Source organism: Cladosporium halotolerans (assembly GCF_011745625.1).
Source record: "Cladosporium halotolerans strain TM138-S3 chromosome Unknown Sca15, whole genome shotgun sequence".
Classification (NCBI taxonomy): domain Eukaryota; kingdom Fungi; phylum Ascomycota; class Dothideomycetes; order Cladosporiales; family Cladosporiaceae; genus Cladosporium; species Cladosporium halotolerans.
The window spans coordinates 85105-102177 of NW_027191466.1; the positions used below are offsets into that span (position 1 = coordinate 85105).

Here is a 17073-nt window from a genome sequence, read left to right on the forward strand (position 1 = left end):
TTCACATGCAGAACGCAAAAGTCGTGCGACATCGGATTTGGGGCACGTAGGGTTAGGGTTACTGGAATGATGATCAATCATGCACGCCTATCTTTCTATAAACGGGCGCAGACGTCTCGAGACGTCGCTAGACGGTTCCACTGGCATTTTAGGTTTATCTATGTTGACCTTACGCGTGAAGGTGGCGGGTAGCATATCATTATCCCGTCTCAGCCGATTAACCTGTACGGTGCTCAAATTCTCGCAACACAGCAGTCACAATGTTGCATTCTGCATGAAGTAATGTGCCTCAAAAACTTCGATGATCCATACATCGTAGTGGGAGACATCTGGCAAAGGCAAGCAGCGAACTTCTGATATCAAATGCATAAACTCAATCTTGCATTCTATAGCTTTGCGTAATTCGATAGTCACATTCGTTAAGAGTGCCTTGTCTGGCACCTCAATTTTTAGGATCTATTTCCTCAGACGGGCGTGCTCTGCCTTGAGAATCTCGGGAATCTCCTCCTCGATAGAGCACCTGGTCGGCTTCCATCCGAGCACCTTGTTTGCCCTCTCAGCCTTGCCACGCGAGTTCAGACCCCAGCTGACAGCTTCAAAACCGGCCTGGTCGATCGCGGCATCCTTACTCAAAGCCTTCTCCTCTGGGTCCTTGAGGTAGCCAAGCTCGACGGCCTTTGCGCCCACCTTCCTGGAAACATCGCCCCACACGTGCTCGCCGCGCTCTGTCAGGATGTAACCTTTGGCGCCCCAAAGCTCGGGGTCAGTGTTGCCTGCCACCGCAGCTTCGACCAAGAGTACGTAGGCGTCCGAGAGATCCGCAACGTGGATGTGGTTCCAGCGGGCCTTGCCAGGACCGATGATGGGAACATACTGCTTGGTCAGGATGAACTTGGCCAGTTCGTATACCTGGCGGCCACGGCCGGAGACGGGGCCACGCCCGTTGCCTTAACAGATGTGTTAGCAATCTATTCGTCGAGAGTAGAAGGACAGCATGCTTACCGTAAATAGTTGGAGGGCAGACAATGTTGGTCTTGATCACATCTCCGTGCTTGGTTCCAGCATCGATGACGAGCTTGTCCACGTTGCGATGGAAGGCTTCATCGGGCAGGTTGGTGAGCTCGTCAACGGCCGTCCAGTCGTTGTACTCCTTCTCAGACCATTCACCAAGTCTGTCATATTTGCTGTCTTCCCAAGTCAAGATGCCAGTACCTCCCGTGTGCAGCCAGAATCCAGGGCGCTCCTTGGAGTGGCCGCTGCGAATGCCTTCCGCGATGGCCTTTGCGGCACCCTCGTGGTCCGAGGCATCGGCGGCGTCTAGAAAGTTACTCAGCGAACAATGAATCAGGAGGTAGTAGTGTTGAATGGCATACGTAAAACGACATCGGCTTTGGCAGCCTCCTCCCTCAGAAGGTCTGAATCGTCCAGACCGCCGAGCACGATCCGGGCATTGGGGTATGCCTTCTTCACAATGTCCGCTTTGTCTTGAGTGCGCACGAGCGCAGCATACTCATAGTCAGGGTGCTTCTGGTGCAATGCGTAAAGAGCGTCGCCAGCAATGTAGCCCGTGACTCCGGTGCTTATTTGTTCGTCAGCATACTCTTTCGAATTCACCTTCCCATAGTTGTTCTTACAGAAAGATTTTCGGTGCCATTCTGACTTATAGATATGTCGGATACAATGATTTGTCTCGATAGATTGTTTTGAACAATTCAACACTCGCTATATTATGTGCAATGAGTGCCTGATTACCAATGCATATTGCCGTTTTGTGGATGAACATATAGCCGCGGTGACGTCAAGCCCGTGGATTCATGTCGACATCACAACCCATGCTCCTTGACTCGACTTACTTTGGAGTGGGGTCTAGATCTCTGTTGATCTGGCCGTCATGATAACGAACGCATCGGTGCGTTGGTCCGTCGTCCATGCTCTGTTAGCGGAAACCGTCAAGGCTACTAATCCCGTTCATATCGACTGTGCAGTATTGATACAGAATTCGTTTCCACGCTGACTCTTGGACTCCTGATATTTTCTGAGGTTGAGAATAATGGCTAGCGCGTATAACATTGGGTATCTTGGATTAACTCGCTCTCAACTACGTTTGAAGTGGAACTCCCGCTCGTCCTCCCCTTCTTCATCCTCTTGTGGATCTTCGATCCGACCAGCAGTGCTCTGCGAAAACCTTCCAGCCTTAGCAAACCGCACACTTTTACCAGTGCCGATTGAAGCGCCTGGCCGACCGAAAACACTTGTCTTTAGGGCGCTCGGTGGCACCGACCCAAACCCTCCCGCCCTGAGTTTTCGAGAGAAGGGTGTAATTTGCGGCGTCAGCCCAGGCACAACGCCTGCCATTGGGCTGCTGCCGTTTCCACCAGCTGTCAAAGGGGCAGGGGTAGTTGTCATGTACCCAGGGTCGAGACCAAAGGGTGTGCCCGGCGCCGGTGTTGGTATGAGCCTCAAGCGACCTGGTCTTCTGCTGCGTGATGGTGTCTGCATGTAGGCTGGAGTTTTCGGGGTATACGAAGTCGGTCTGGAAGCGGAAAAACGACTTGTCGACCTTTCCTTGACCTGCGAAGCTCGGATACTTGGGCTCTCGGGCTCATCGAAAGGCTCGTAGGAATTCTTCTTGGCTTCGCGCGCCGCTACAGCTTTGGCAAACCAGACCCTCAGCATTTGCTTTACGTGCTGATCGTGGTTGCGCGCAAGGAGCGCTTCGGCGGTTTGGGTATTTCGGGATGCGGTGAATCTTGCCCATTCCAAGCGTTTCCAGACCCAGGCTTGAAGAGCTCGATTGGTGTCAAGACGATATGCAACAGCATGTTGATTGAGATCCTGCACCTGGGCGTGCCTCATAGACATCGCTGACAAGACTGACGCCACCAGTCTCTTGCGATCGACGTCGACCGCCTCAAGATTGCGATTTTGTTGCTCCGCAGTCAACTCACGCCATTGGTCGAAACCCTGTGTTCCTATCGCGAAGAGCCGGACCTGCGCACGACGCTCGGCCTCCTGTTGCATCGACCGGATCTGCATGCCTTGCGTCCGCCAAGAAGTGAAGCATTTCCTCGCCATGTTGCGTTTCACTCGAGCACGGATCTGTACATAAGCATCCCTTCGACGTTGGTGTTGATGCTCTGTAGTGCGTGTCCGCCAGGTCTTGAAGGTTGAGGAACAGAGACAGTACCATCGCGCATCCGCCGCCCACACCGCCAGCTGCCGAGCATGCTTAGTCTTTTCCTTCCATTCACTCAGTACATCGGGCAAAGCGCGGCTGTTGGCGAACTCAAGAGCAGCTCTTTCCGCGTCTTCTCGGTGTCGGAGGGCGATGTTGAGACGAATCATGGTAGAAGCTAGTCTGCGACGTTTTTGATGCACTGCAAATGCCGCTGCTTGCTCTTCCAGGTCAGCCTCTATCTCGATGAAAGCTCCATGTAGCGTCAACAACCCGTGGCGGAGGAGACGCGAATCTGCTGCTCTTCGGAAAAGACTGAGTCGCTCCTGAAGCACCCATTTGTACAGGGAATCGATTAGTATGCGTTCGTCGATACGCTGCCCAAGCGCACGAGTTCGGAGCCCATCGTTCCAGCTCCTCCAGGCGTCATGAAGTACACGCTTTCGATCAACTTCGGCGGCCTGACGAGTCAAAGAGAGATGCAAATGCCAGACCTTGAAAGCCTTCCGCTGCAATGTCAATGTAACCCTCAAGGTCATCGTTTCCTCAAGTGGCTTCAGCCGCCCTTGTATGCGTATTGTTTCCAAACAGCTAGAGCGAATTTTCCGATCGCAGAATGATTGAGCGGAGGCTGATGCTTGCTGTAATTGACTTAGGCGCAAACGCAATGCAGAGAAAGTCTCGTTCAATAATCGATGGGACATAAAGGTCTCAGCCCGGTCAGTCATGGCTTGGACGTGCCGACTGCTCTCGCGCCAGTGAGAGAGCAATCGATGTTCTAGGCGTTGCTCACGTCCAGCTTCTACCCTGCGGGAACAGAACTGCCAGAACCAACTGCGATAGAGCCGCTTCTCGAGCCTTTCCTCGTAGCGTGCTGTCGCTTGATCGCTGATGAGCCGACGGAAGACCGTTTGGTGGCGCCATTTATCCAGAAACTTTCGCATCAATATTTGCCGTGCTTTGAGGTTATTCTCGATGGTGATTTCTCTCCAGCGCCGGAAGTAGCGCATGGCTAGCAGCAATTGACTTGCCCGGAAAGTCTTCGTTTTGAGGGCCAATTGACGCGCATGCCAGTGTTCAAAGCTTTTCTGAGCCAACATTAGACTTCGGAACCAGACAGCTCTGCGCTCCATCCGTTCGAACTCTTCCTCTTGGCGTCGCTCATCGCGCCTGGCCTGCATCGCCAGCTGCCATTGATCCCAAGCTTGACGAAGGAGTGTACGTGCATCGTGCGCCACAGCAATGGCGTTTGCGGGTACGTCTCGACCAAGTTGCTCAACAAAGGCATCATACAAGATGTGTAGATAACGCCGTTTTGTCCGAATATCTTTGGTGGTGAGGAATGCGCCCATGGTCACGTCTAGTTGAGACGCTTGCTCATCCTCGGTAAGTGTAGCGTGAAACATTCCCGAATCTGGAGGTCCATCGGGATCCGACGTATCGCGCAACGACGGCGGATCATAGCGATCAGTCTCGGATGGCCTTGTTTCATCCGTATCGATCTCTGAGGATAGCGGTGGTTGCTCGTAATATGGGCGGCCCGGGGTTTGAGGACGTTTTGAAAGCCCCTTGCCTTCTGGCGTATGCCCATAGATCTCCTCTGAAGGTTCGCTAGGCCATGTCGCCTCGCCTGGGGGCTCCTCAAATGAAACTACTCGTCCACCTTTCGGTCGATCCTGGCCATTGGGCATGGAATCACTGTAGTCCTGATCGGGCTCGCTCTCGGCGTCGGCGTCCGTCGGTTCTAGTGTAATCCCTTTCGTGGCCAAAAGTTCGTGCAGTTGTCCCAGAAAGTTGACCTCTCCCTCGCTTGCGAAAGCATTGGCGCAACGTTTGCTGGTAACGAGTATCCAATTGAAGATGACCTTGTCATGTCTCGTGTCTATGCCTTTCTCCGCGAATACAGCCTTATACGCATCCGTGAGGGCTAAGTTGATCTTGGTATGCGGTGGGCGGGCCTCCGCGCGTCGGACAATCTGCTCCAGTAGGATGATATCTAGACGTATCGTATCAGCATGCCGTTATTGAGCTCGGCCAGATATGAACATACCATCGTCGCTGATTTCCCCGAGTGCCAGCTCTTCATCGTTGCCATTCATAGGCGCTTACTCGACAATGGGTTTCCGGCGCACGCGCTTTGAGTATGGCACTGTCATCGGGTGTGGTGCTCCATGCGTGTATTTCGGTACGATAGTATGCTGGTGGTAGATTATCGCATGCCAATCCAAGGCCGTAGGCAAAGAATTGCTCGTAGATGTCGTCTGAAGCGTTTCGGCGCAAGAAACGCGAAGCTTCACATGATGCGCCGAAGGAGACGCGCCTCCCCGCGCGTTGCTGCTTGTTGATCACTTCCGCCGCTTGACCTTCCTTTTCCAACCACCCATGAAATCATTCACTGCGGACGAGCGAACATCGAGACGAATGCACTCGTTCTCGTCTCGTCTCATCTCACTGAATCACAGTCTTGACCACATCATGCCTGGCCGTACGAGACCCATCGAGAAATTTGCAGAAGCGACCGCCAAATGCTCGCCGGAGGTTTGTGCCATCGCAAGCCACAACTTGAAGCTGCAAACTAACCTCGTTCAGGGCGCTGTGTATGGCAAATGTATTGCGGCGAACTATCAGAATGCGCATAAGGACATGTGCGCCAAAGAATTCATGTTGCTGAAGGACTGCTATCTTGTACGTGACGCATTATCTAACCGCTTGATCTCAGCTGACAGTAGATTAGAAGGCGGCTGGCAAGAAGGCATAGATGCCTCGTAAAATTATGTTTGATACCCACAGTAATGGCTCTTATCTCGCTTCATCAGAGGCTTTCCACGATTTCCATCTATCTTCGATACTCGTCCAACGGCATCCGTTGAATGATTCTTCACGCTTTCAGCAGCTTCTTCACCTCGCTCTGGATCGCCTCACTCATCTCTTTCGTCCCGGCTTTGCCACCAAGGTCACCGCTCCGCAATCCAAGCCCACCAATGTCTTTCGCATCCAGGACTTTCTCGACGGCTTTCTCGACGACTTCGGCTTCATGATACATGTTGAACGAGTATCTCAGCATCATTGCCAAACTCAGTACCTGGGCCACTGGGTTGGCCAAGCCCTTGCCGCTGATGTCGGGTGCGCTACCGTGAACTGGCTCGTACAGACCTCTTGCACCTCCAACGCTATTCTGGCCTGTTTGACCGCCTGGCGCACCTGCCAAGGAAGCCGAAGGTAGCAACCCAAGTGATCCGGTCAGCCCGCCGGACTCATCGCTGAGGATGTCACCAAATGTATTATCCGTCAGAATGATTCCATTCCACCTCGTCGGCTGCGTGATAAACAGCATCGCCAGGCTGTCTGCTAGCTGATGTTGCAGCTTCACTTTCGGAAACTCCTTCTCAAAGACCTGCGTCACAATCTTCCTCCAGACTCGCGAGTTGGCCAGCACGTTCGCCTTGTCCACGCTCGTCACGGGTGTCGGAGGATCGGTCTGCATCGCCAGCGCTCCAGCAACACGCGCCACGCGTTCGATCTCCGAGCGCGTGTACTCCCAAGGGTCGAGACCATAGTCCTCGTTCTCCACCTTTTTGCCGAAATACGCACCACCGCAATTCTCGCGGATGAGCATGAAATTCACGCCCTTGATCAGCTCCTCCTTGATCGGCGACCGCTCGATGAGGGATTGCGAGGCGAAGTAGCAGGGCCGAAGATTCGCAAAGATCTGCTACTGTCAGTACCTGCTCTACCAGAACCAGGCCTTTTGTGCCGAATAGACGCACCTGCATCTTCTGCCTAACCCTCAACAGTCCACTCTCAGGGTTCGGCAGCTTATGACCCCATTCCGGCCCTCCAGCGCTTCCAAAGAAAACAGCATCGGCCTCGACACTCTTCTGCAGAACCTCCTCGGTCGACGCAATGCCGTGCTTGTCCAATGAGCAGCCTCCGCAAAGGTCGAACTCCCTCTCAAATTTCACGCCGTTGTGTTCTTCGATAATGTCGAGTACTTTGAGAGCTTCGGCGACAACCTCAGGTCCAATGTGGTCGCCGGGTAGTACGAGAATCTTGCCGCCTTTCGCTGGTGGGGGATGCGCGTTGGTAGACATGAGTATTGCAAGACGAACTTCTGGGTATGTAATGCGAGTTCGAAGGCAGAATCTGTGTAAAAAAGTGTAGCTAAAGCGAAACGTGGATTGAGTCTTGCAAAATAATTTTAGAGATGTAGAAACACGTATTCGTCGGCAAAGGCGCTCAGCCTTGCGACTACATGTGTTGTTTGATCTACACAGTTGCAATCGCCGAGGGCGCATCACTTGAGCTTCCCCGCAGCCTTGCTACCGAGATCGGAGGAACAATGCAGCGAAGATCGGCTCTCTTTGTTGCCTTGGGGCGGGGGTATACCTACTACCTTGAGACGGAACAACAATATTTCAGATGGACTCGCGGGGGGATTCTTTACCGAGTACGGATTGAGGCTGCTCTAGGGAAGCATCAGCTATCACGAATCTGCAGCAATATCGGAAAATCGTCTTGCATTCAAATCGTGATCGTAGTTATATATAGAGGGAAAAAGCACTTGCAAACGCAATGTAATGCCAAACAACGCATGCAGCCGCAGCAAAGCCCAGGCACCCGCTCAAGCCAAAGCACCCATCGGGTCCCAGAGAGGCAGCACCTTGGGCTCCTGCTTGAGCACATCTCTAACACCCTTCGCAAGCACCGAGGTGTCGACGACAGCCTGGTAGCAGAACTCGTCCATCCACTTGTCGCTCATGACAAAGTATCCATCAGTTCCCGCAGCATCTGACCAAGAGTTCTCAACCCGCCAACGAACAGGCTTGTTGTCCTTGTCGAGGTGCACAGCCGTCAGAACCATGGCGTGGGTCATCTGACTCTCACCGGTCAAAAGGCGCTCGGCCTTGCTCATGCCGAGCTTGACGTTGAAGCCCAGCTCGTAGTCGACAAGGTCAGTGTCCATGATACCCTTGCTAGAATCGGACTGCTGACCAACATCGGAGCCGAAGAAAATCGGCAAGCCCTTCTTGAGCATAGAGACGCAGGCTTCTTTGAGAACAATGGTGTCGACGTTGATGTAAGAGACAGGGCGGCCGTTCCACACATTGCCGAGGTTGGAAACGCTGAGAAGACGCATGTACTCGTTGCGAGGGTCGTTGACCAAGGAGACGAACTTCTCGATTTCAGTGGACTTGGCGAACTCTAGGGGAGTGAGGGAAACGTTCTTCAGCTTGTTGTTTCCATCGTAGAATTCCCAGTTGAACTTCTCGTCAGCGGACGGAGGAGGACCAAGGCAAAGGGTGACAATGCGGATGATGTCTTGCAGCATCGTCTCCTTGGATGCGGTAATGCTCGAGTCTGAGGCTCCGCTGGCCTTCAATTTGCGGAGCTTGAGGCCATCTTCACGCAGCTTGGTAGTTAGAAGAGAATCCATGGCAGAGCTGGCTTTCGCATTGTATGAGTCGGGGTATAGTGTCTGCGGGACGATGCCGTATCTGTCATTGCTTGTCAGCGATATAATCTCGCCATTTGGAATTGTTGTGAAACATACTTCGACACCAGGTTGACAATCATATCCCACTGACCACCATCACCCACCGGGCTGGCGTTCAGCGCGGTGAACAGCCTGCCATCCACATCCTCGCCCGCGTTGGCCAGCACAGTTTCCAAGAAGTAGTTCGCCTTCTCCACCTTATCCCAGAAGAACAGATACGACTGGCTCAGCTCGAACGACTTGATGTTGTGCTTCTGCATAATAGCAATGCGGAAAGTGTTGCATGCGGCGAAGATCCAGCAGCGGCCGGAGCTGCGCTGGTTGGTGACAGGCAGACCCTCATGAGGAATGGCCAGGTTGAATGTCTGGGTGTCGTGCAGGATAGCAGACTGCTTCTCGAGAATCGTTCTGATAGGGTTGGTGCTGAGCGCAGAGAGGCCGAGTTGGTTCTTGGGTTCCTTCAGCAGGCTCTTGACGTACTTCTGCGCCTTGGAGACGGAGACGGTCTCAGAGCCATGGTCAAGAACGCGGTCGGAGGGGCCAGCGGAGCGCTTGTCTTCGATTCTCACGGCATCGAACTTTTCGTCCAGTGTGGTGTAGATGTCTGACTCTGGTCTTGCTGTGCGGCGGACTGGGCGCTGGGTGGGCTGTAGCGGGGTTGACTGCGCACCTCCCATGATGGTAGAGAGATCGCGATGTATGGTATAGATTAGATCTAGATGGATCAGATAAATTGAGAGAGGAGGAAGGTCGAGAAGTGGAACGAGAGCACTACCAGGCTGGCGCGTGGGCTAAGATATGCACTGCCATCATGGTGGTAGGTGTGCGCGTGAGCTTGAGCACAGACCGCCGCGTTCCGAGGTGGTTGACATGCAGGAGATAGCGCGATAGCGGCAACATCACAAACGGCAGGTCGTTACTCTTGAGCTAATGGATCGTTTCTGTACTGCAGTTCATGTTTTGATTCAGGAATTCTGCATCGGTATGACACATCACTCATCTATACACGCTCTTTTCGAATTCCGTTTGTTGTCCTTGCATCTTCCTTTCATCAATCTAGATGTCCTCCTGGTCAAAGTGGCTAACAAACCACTCGCCGGTAGCAGTGTTGTTAGTAACATTCGAGACACTGATCTGGCCATCCTTCAGCGACCCAGTCTCCGTCATGCCACCAGCGACGGGGCGCGCGAGCTTGTTCTCGCCGTGCTTGACCGTAAAGTTGGCAAGCGAGATCTCGTAGGGGTTGCGGGTGACGATCGTGGGGAGGCCGAAGAACTGCGCCCTCGCCTCCTCGTAGTTCAGGTGCAGCTCGAAGTAGCCGCGGTAGTAGATCTCGCTCCACTGCAGCTCGGGGTTGTGCGTCGTCAGCCAGTTGGAAGCGTTGTTGGCGTTCTGGATCGTGATGTTCTGGCCGTACGGGGACGGGGAGGAGACGGCGGAACCGGCGAACTCGACGCCGAGGCCTCCGGCGCCGGACGAAGAGGAGTAGTTGGCGTGGTCCAGCCAGACGAGGTCGGAGACCCAGTTGGCGTGGCTGTCGCCGGAAATGACGATGTTGTTGCCGATGTCGTTCTCGGTTAAGTGCTGGAGCGTACGGTTGCGGTTGGCCTGGTAGCCATCCCAGGCGTCGTAGTCGAGCGGGTTCACATTGCCGTAGGCGGCGCTTTCGTTGACCTTGCTGAAGACGGTCTGGCTACCGATGATTCTCCAGGCGGCACCGCGCTCGGCTGAAGAAGAGAGAGAGTTGTAGAACCAGTTCTCCTGGCGGGAGCCCATCATGCTACGGCCTGCATCGTTACTGATCTCGTGGATATAATCGGTGTTCCAGTAGAGATCCGTGATGGAACGATCGTACTGACGAGTATCCAAAATAATGAGATCAAAGAGCGAGCCGATAGAGAAGCTACGCCAGATGCGGAGGTTGTCGTCCATCTCCACCTGGCGAATGGGCATCCACCTGATCCACGGTCAGCCAATCAACAGTGAACTTGGGCAAGACAGATGACTTACTCGAAGTATGCGCGAACCGCGTTCATCTTACGCTGGTCAACGCTCACGCCGCCATCCTGAACGAATGAAGCCTCGGTGTTGTTGAGCTCTGAGGCGCCGTCGCGGTAGGTGTTGTCAGAGACCTATGTATCTGTCAGTCATCGGAGAGACATCGACCAAACATCAATGCCAGTAATACCTCATGGTCATCCCAAACGGGAATCCAGGGAAAGCTCGCGTGGCTGAGCTGCAGATCAAGATCGCTGCGGTAGGTGGCGTGGCGCTCGCGGTAGTCGTTCAAGGTGTAGATGATCCTCTCGGGCTTCGGGATACGGCCGATCGAGCCTCCGTAGCCGTAGTCACCGTCACCGGCGTACTCGTAAATGTAGTCACCGCTAAGTTCTGTCAGCAAGTGCAACGATGGCTGTTGATCTGCGCCCTCCTCACAACGCAGCTATCTTTCGAGCATATACAGAGAATCGAAACACTTACAGGTGAACGACATAGTCGACGCTGTCCTTCCTAGCCGGGTTGCCATAGGCGTTGAAGAAGCCGAACGGATAGTTGCTGCAGCTATACACCGCGAGACCGATGTCCGAAACGTGGTCATCCACAGTCGGTGCGGTCTTAGTCTTGCCAACGGGGCTCGTGTTGTTGCTGTCGCAGACGTTGAATTGGTAGTAGTACCTGGTGAACGGCTGCAGGTTCGTGGCCTCGACTTTGACGGTGTAGTCGATGTCGCTGCTGGTGTAGGCGCGGCCCTTGCACTGGACGCTGTCGAAGCTCTCTGTTTCCGAGACCTTGTACTCGACACAGACAGGCGCGGTGGAAACCGTGAGGTTGGGCCCGTGGTTGTAGAGAGGTACCACGCCGCTGACGGTGGAGTTGTCGTCGACGCTGGCGTACTGGGGCGAGATGCGAGTCCACAGAATCACGGAATCCGCATAAGGGTCACCGGAAGCAACGCCATGTGTGAAGTTCAATTGTGAAGGAGAGAACTTGGCCGGGGTGTTGCGTTTGTTGACCTTGTGCAGCGAGATGCCCAGGCCGGGGTGGTGTTCGGACGGCGAGCGGTAGTTCAAGTTGCTCGTCCAGCTACCTGCAGCGTGGGCCGCGAGGTAAGCGAGAACAAGACTGGGAACCTTCATGATGCTCTGCTCTTGCAATCCTTGCTCTTTCAATGAGGATTCAATGCAAGGCACAAAAAATAAGCGAACGGAACGAGCGCCTTAGCGATGGAGGGCAGATCGTCTTCAGCGCAGGACGACGCATAGCTTTTGTACCCTCAACACGACTGACGTCGTCGGAAAACGCCTCATGCCGTCAATAATATTGACGACCCATCCTCGGCACCAATTCCACGGTATCCACGTTGGCAGCACGTGTTGGCGCACCCAATCACCAGGATGGTATTTGGCATGCTTGAGGAGCTTAGCAAGCTTATCGACCAGGGACAGGAAGCTTAGCTCTTGGCCTGCCCGACGTGGGATGGCAGCAGCAGGGTAGACAAAGGTTGAACGGATATCGAGCGACACGTGCAGAGGAGTGCTCAGCCATTGGGTTGTGAAGCGGAAGCATCGGCACTTGCACCATGTTTTGCGGGGCGGGACTTTGATGAAGCTCTGTGATCGGCAGCGTGGAGAAAGTCTAGGTGCAAAGTCTAGGTACCTTGGGAATGCGAGAAAGAAAGAAATGAATGGGCAATGGGGAATGGAACGCACCATCATGGCTTTGTGGACCGATCATAGGCGGTCTTGGTTGAGTAGAAACCTGTCCGAGAACGAAAAAAAGTGAATTGCATTTCCTTGACGACAATAAAACAAACACGGCCAAGTACCTATCGATAGATGAATCTGACAACATCACTTGCTCTCAAATCGATTGACAGCTCCAAATCCAATGGAATTGACGAAGTGAGCTTAGGACTTGTGGGCTATTGATATGAAGTCGCAGTCATGATTGATCGATCTTGCAAATACAGTACTTTCAATGGGGAACCGCAGGTAATGTGGCAGAGACCCGGCGGCACGAGCGTAAAATCTGCGAGAACGATGCAAGACGCATGGAAGTGTCCTGAACCTCTTTCCAGACATAGTATGTATAGTTTATTGATCTCATTACCGTATATTCTCTATTATCCAAGCTCTTGTACGTACAGTCTACTCATCGATCGATAGACATCAATTCGTCACAGAGTCCGAGAACGACTTGACTCCCGCCTTAAAGTTCGTACACTTCCGATCTCAAAGACCAGTACCAGTGAAGTTAGTCTTCGACAAATCCGGATCACCCGGCAGAATGAACGGCTTAACCTGCGGCAGACGGTCAAGCGTATCCTCGCTGAAACCAAGGTGGTCCTTGACGACCTGCTTGGGCGTGAGACCGAGCCACTGGGCGACGGAAATGTCGTTGTAGACAGGCGCCTGCAGGATTTCTGGTTCCATTCGTTAGTCACCAAACATCGAAAAGCCATCAGCGGACGGAAACGCCACAGCTTGACATACCGATATAGACCAAGTCCTCATTCCCCGTGTTCTCCAAATAATGCGCATCCGGCACGGGCACGTAGCCGACGTCGCCGGCCCGGAAGTCGAAGGTCCTGCTCGCCTCGGGCGCGACGTAGACGGTCAGGCGGCCCTGGCCGCTGATGATGTAGTTCCACTCGTCGCTGGTGGTGTGCCAGTGCAGCTCGCGCATGGCGCCGGGCTTGACGGTGAAGAGGGCGGCGGCGAAGTTGCTGGCGACGGGGAACGTGGCCGGGTCGAGGATCTTGACGCTGCCGCCGGGGACTTCGAAGGGCTCTTGTTGCGAGAGGTGGTAGCTGTATGTGCCCTGGCGGGGGATGACGCCGGCTGGGCCGGTGACGTTGGACGCGGAGGTCGAGTTGGGGTAGGGCGTGCCGTTGAAGATGTAGAGTTCGCCGTCGGGGATTTTGTCGAAGGCGGAGGTGTCGACGCGGAAGTTCTTGGCCAGGACGGACTTGGGGTTGCGCTCGAAGAGCTCGGAGACGAGGAAGGTTTCGTCTTCGCTGAAGGAGCCGTCGTCGAAGACCAGCAGGAACTCGACGCCGGCGTCGGAGGCTTGGATGGAGTGAGGGACGCCGGCTGGGAAGAACCAAACGTCTCCTGCTTGCAGGTCGTCGACGAAGGTCTCGCCGGCTTCATTGACAGCGTTGAGACGGACGCTGCCGTTGAGAATCAGTGACCACTCGTTCGCCTTGTGCCAGTGCAACTCGCGATAGGCGTTAGGCTCGAGGCGCATGTCGACGCCAGCCATGGCGGAAGCGACAGGGAGTTGCTCGTTGTTCTGCTGACGAGCGTAGCCGGAGCCATCAAGGCCGTGGCGGTTGTGAGAGAGCCCCAGGGGCCATTTCGCGTTCGGTGCATCCCCAGAATCAGTGCTCGGCGGAACATAGAGCGATGGGTTCTGCTTCTCTAGCATCCTGTTGCGAGGGCCTGGGTCCGTCGGGTCCCCATCTTGGGGAGTGATAGGTTGCGGGTTCCTTGTATTGGACAGATCGATAGGAAGGCCAAGATCCGGATCAGCGTCTTGGTTGGTTCCAAGCTCGTAGTCGTCTGGGGAACTCTCAGTCGACTTGACCGACGAAGGGTACGATGAGCGATAGCCAGCTAGGGATTCTGATCCACGCAGAGAACCAGATGACCCAGGCGGACCAGTCGGAAGCTTTGTGGGTGCAACGACGGCATCAGTACCATCCTGTCTCTTGTGAATCACGGCCGGGGCTGGAGCTGCGAAGACCTCAGATGCCAGCAATGCTGCTGCTGTTAAGGTCTGGTACCACATCGTGAAGATTCAATTTCAAACTGCTGAAAAAACCCCGGAGGCAAGCTTGATGGACCAGAACGAAGTCAAACCATCGTACCAGGACATATATATAGCCACCTCCTCACACGATCGGACACACCTTGGGACGACCGACATGAATCCATATTGCACCCTCTGCACCGGCAACGCACTTATTGCCCTCGACATCGAATAGGGTTCCTGCGGCATGCGCGGATAGCGTGGGATGCCTGCTCGTAGAGTGAAGAATGACGGTTGTGCGGCAGCCAGGCCTACGTCAGCCCGTTTGATCGATACTGGGAAGCAAAAACTGCCGCGACCTGTGAGGAGGCATCTCCAACCAGTCGCTGCCAGTGGTGACCGAGCTATGGAGACGGAGCCGTCTGCGATTGGACCCTTCAGCCCTGCGGACGAACGCTAAAGATGCTACCATGACCTCAACGTCTGAGACCTGGTTCCTAGGTGGTAGTGTGCTGCTGTTTGGCTTCGAGCGAGCAATTCCAAAAACGTACGAGACCCATCGTGCACGGTGGTTGTAGATGTTAAGCTCACCAAGCCTTTCTCCCCGGTGGTGCAAGTGCAGTGGGGCGTGGAGTCGATGGTATGAAGTTGGTTCTGAGTGGTGGTGCCGGACGCGCCGGACGGACCGCAATTGCCACAATCCTTCTGTTCGTCCGGGCATTAAGGTATGTAGGGCGACAGAGAGTGGTCGGCCCGTTCGCCGTCGTCGGAAGAACAAGCTACCGATGTCAGGCACGCCTGTCAAAGCATCAATTGCGCGTCGGGCCCGGTGGACATGCTTTCGGCAGATGGTTTTCTAGGATGAAGAGAGATCCGTACCATGGTCGTGCAATATCCCCGCAAGTGAGAGCTCATGTTCTTCTCCAGAAGCGTCATCGGCACTGATGTCGATCCTGCGAATAGCACGTCACGGGCCTGGGCGACAGGGTTGTTAGGGCGTACCTCCGACGAACTGCACTGCTCGCATACAGAGTACGTGAGTAGGAATTCCATCAGTTCCGAACACCTGCGAGGTTTAGGCACGTGATCTACACGTGCTTGCCAGGCTTTTAGACAAAATCTCCGCGGTCGTCTCTTCTCATTCGTCTCTCTGAAAATAGACCTAAGTGATGGTTGTGTGGGCTGGTCGACACTTGATTCGCTCTTCGCTCAAAACAAAGAGACGTTTATGCATATTGGTCTAAAAAGGGCCCATGTATACAGAAAAAAACGATGTAGATATACAAAATCCCACAAATACCAAAAGCCATCACTCATCTCCCTACGCCTTCTCAAAATTCTTCAGCGCCGGCATAAACCCCATGCCCTTGCCCGCGTTCTCATCCTTCTCGACCTCCACCTCCTCCCCCTCCAGCACGCCGCCCGCACTGCGCTGCTTGACATGACTCCTCAGCCTGGCCAGAATCTCGCTGTTCCTCCAGCGCTGCGGCACAGGCCTGTACGCCGGCTTGAAGCGCCCGGCCGTCTGCGCCCACTCGCCCGAGTACGCCTTGTCCTGGCGGAAGACCTCGTCGAGCGACTGGTTGCCGGGCTGGGCGTCGCCGTGCGGCGAGGGCGCGTCGGCGGGAGCCTTGCCTTGGGCCTCGGGCGAGGCGAGATCGGGCCCCGCGCCCTCGGCGTAGCCGACGGAGGTCGGGGTCGGCTCTTGCGTGGCCCAGTAGTAGATGTCCCAGTCGTTCTCGTCGAGGAAGGCGTCGTACTGCTGGAGCTGGGCGGGGGTCATGGAGCCGAGGTGGGCGTCGGCGAAGGTGGAGAGGAGGAGGTCGCTCTCTAGCGTGCCGCGCTTGCGGCTTTGGTCTGCGGAGGGCGAGATCAGTCAGCGCTCGGGGGTTCTGGAGCAACGCGAACGGGACGTACAGAGCAGGCGGGCGCGGGTGGTGGCGGCGTCCTCGCCGGAGCGGCGGATGGGCTCGACCTTGAAGGTGCCGCCTTCGATTTCACCTACATCGAGCTCGGCGTTGGCGCCGGAGTCCGGGGCGGGCTTCTGCGTGCCGCCCGTCATGCGCTCCGTGTTCTCGGGCACGGAGTCCTTGGGGGTGAAGGAGGGGTCGACGCTGGTGAGCATCTCGGGCGGGGGGTTGTCCTTGCCGAGGCTGGGCATGTCGTTGGCGATGGTGGAGTTGGTGTTGGTGAGGTGGGGGTTCAGCGGCTTCTCGGTCTGCGCCTTGCGGTATTGCTCGGCGGTGTCATTGGCGCGGTGGTTTGTGTCGTTGAAGCGCGAGGAGGAGGTGGTGAAAGGGCGGAAGCTGCGTGCTGCCAGACGGCTGGAGCGGAGGGCAATGCGTGGTGCGGACATGGTGGGTATCGTGGTGTTGTGGGGAGATGACAATGCGAGGAGAAAGGGTGTTTTGTGCAGAGCGCAGGAGATAGACGGAAGAGATGCGGTCCTGCGGTCTTGGTCGCAGCGGGCTTTGGCCCTGAGTTTGGAGAAAGCTCAATCGCGACGTCATCCATTGCAATGCTGCATCGAACGCAGGGTTCACCTCACGTTTCTCCCCATGATCGAGGCATTGGCCAAGACGATCACACGTGATCCGCTCCCAGTAGATCTTCTAAGTGGGTGGCACATAATTAATCATTACAAGACAGT

At 55.0% G+C, this 17073-nt stretch overlaps 8 protein-coding genes across 8 annotated transcripts; 1 reads left to right on the top strand and 7 right to left on the bottom strand.

The window, feature by feature from the left end:
• Positions 1–351: 351 nt before the first annotated feature.
• Positions 352–1768, bottom strand: WHR41_05402 (uncharacterized protein). The gene is made up of 4 exons (XM_069374007.1): positions 1635–1768; positions 1374–1579; positions 1003–1317; positions 352–947 (listed from the first exon to the last, which is right to left on the bottom strand). The coding sequence occupies exons 1-4, from the start codon at positions 1652–1654 to the stop codon at positions 457–459; spliced, it is 1032 nt and encodes a 343-aa protein (XP_069229329.1). The 5' UTR covers positions 1655–1768; the 3' UTR covers positions 352–456.
• Positions 1769–2094: 326 nt separating this feature from the next.
• On the bottom strand, positions 2095–5473 carry WHR41_05403 (uncharacterized protein; the record flags this gene model as incomplete). Its single annotated transcript, XM_069374008.1, has 2 exons — positions 5226–5473; positions 2095–5171 (listed from the first exon to the last, which is right to left on the bottom strand). The coding sequence occupies exons 1-2, from the start codon at positions 5272–5274 to the stop codon at positions 2095–2097; spliced, it is 3126 nt and encodes a 1041-aa protein (XP_069229328.1). The 5' UTR covers positions 5275–5473.
• An 84-nt stretch (positions 5474–5557) lies between these two features.
• WHR41_05404 (uncharacterized protein) lies at positions 5558–7484 on the top strand (the record flags this gene model as incomplete). Its single annotated transcript, XM_069374009.1, has 3 exons — positions 5558–5713; positions 5765–5860; positions 5910–7484. The coding sequence occupies 3 exons, from the start codon at positions 5558–5560 to the stop codon at positions 5931–5933; spliced, it is 276 nt and encodes a 91-aa protein (XP_069229331.1). The 3' UTR covers positions 5934–7484.
• On the bottom strand, positions 5798–7431 carry WHR41_05405 (uncharacterized protein). Its single transcript, XM_069374010.1, has 2 exons — positions 6943–7431; positions 5798–6884 (listed from the first exon to the last, which is right to left on the bottom strand). The coding sequence occupies exons 1-2, from the start codon at positions 7264–7266 to the stop codon at positions 6054–6056; spliced, it is 1155 nt and encodes a 384-aa protein (XP_069229330.1). The 5' UTR covers positions 7267–7431; the 3' UTR covers positions 5798–6053.
• A 191-nt stretch (positions 7485–7675) lies between the features above and the next one.
• On the bottom strand, positions 7676–9478 carry WHR41_05406 (uncharacterized protein). The gene is made up of 2 exons (XM_069374011.1): positions 8727–9478; positions 7676–8670 (listed from the first exon to the last, which is right to left on the bottom strand). The coding sequence occupies exons 1-2, from the start codon at positions 9344–9346 to the stop codon at positions 7797–7799; spliced, it is 1494 nt and encodes a 497-aa protein (XP_069229333.1). The 5' UTR covers positions 9347–9478; the 3' UTR covers positions 7676–7796.
• A 129-nt stretch (positions 9479–9607) lies between these two features.
• WHR41_05407 (uncharacterized protein) lies at positions 9608–11856 on the bottom strand. Its single transcript, XM_069374012.1, has 4 exons — positions 11151–11856; positions 10858–11053; positions 10680–10801; positions 9608–10626 (listed from the first exon to the last, which is right to left on the bottom strand). Exons 1-4 carry the CDS (start codon positions 11804–11806, stop codon positions 9726–9728), a joined length of 1875 nt encoding a protein of 624 aa, XP_069229332.1. The 5' UTR covers positions 11807–11856; the 3' UTR covers positions 9608–9725.
• Positions 11857–12727: 871 nt separating this feature from the next.
• WHR41_05408 (uncharacterized protein) lies at positions 12728–14562 on the bottom strand. The gene is made up of 2 exons (XM_069374013.1): positions 13163–14562; positions 12728–13092 (listed from the first exon to the last, which is right to left on the bottom strand). Exons 1-2 carry the CDS (start codon positions 14460–14462, stop codon positions 12902–12904), a joined length of 1491 nt encoding a protein of 496 aa, XP_069229325.1. The 5' UTR covers positions 14463–14562; the 3' UTR covers positions 12728–12901.
• Positions 14563–15596: 1034 nt separating this feature from the next.
• On the bottom strand, positions 15597–16875 carry WHR41_05409 (uncharacterized protein). Its single transcript, XM_069374014.1, has 2 exons — positions 16341–16875; positions 15597–16280 (listed from the first exon to the last, which is right to left on the bottom strand). The coding sequence occupies exons 1-2, from the start codon at positions 16777–16779 to the stop codon at positions 15745–15747; spliced, it is 975 nt and encodes a 324-aa protein (XP_069229324.1). The 5' UTR covers positions 16780–16875; the 3' UTR covers positions 15597–15744.
• Positions 16876–17073: the final 198 nt, after the last annotated feature.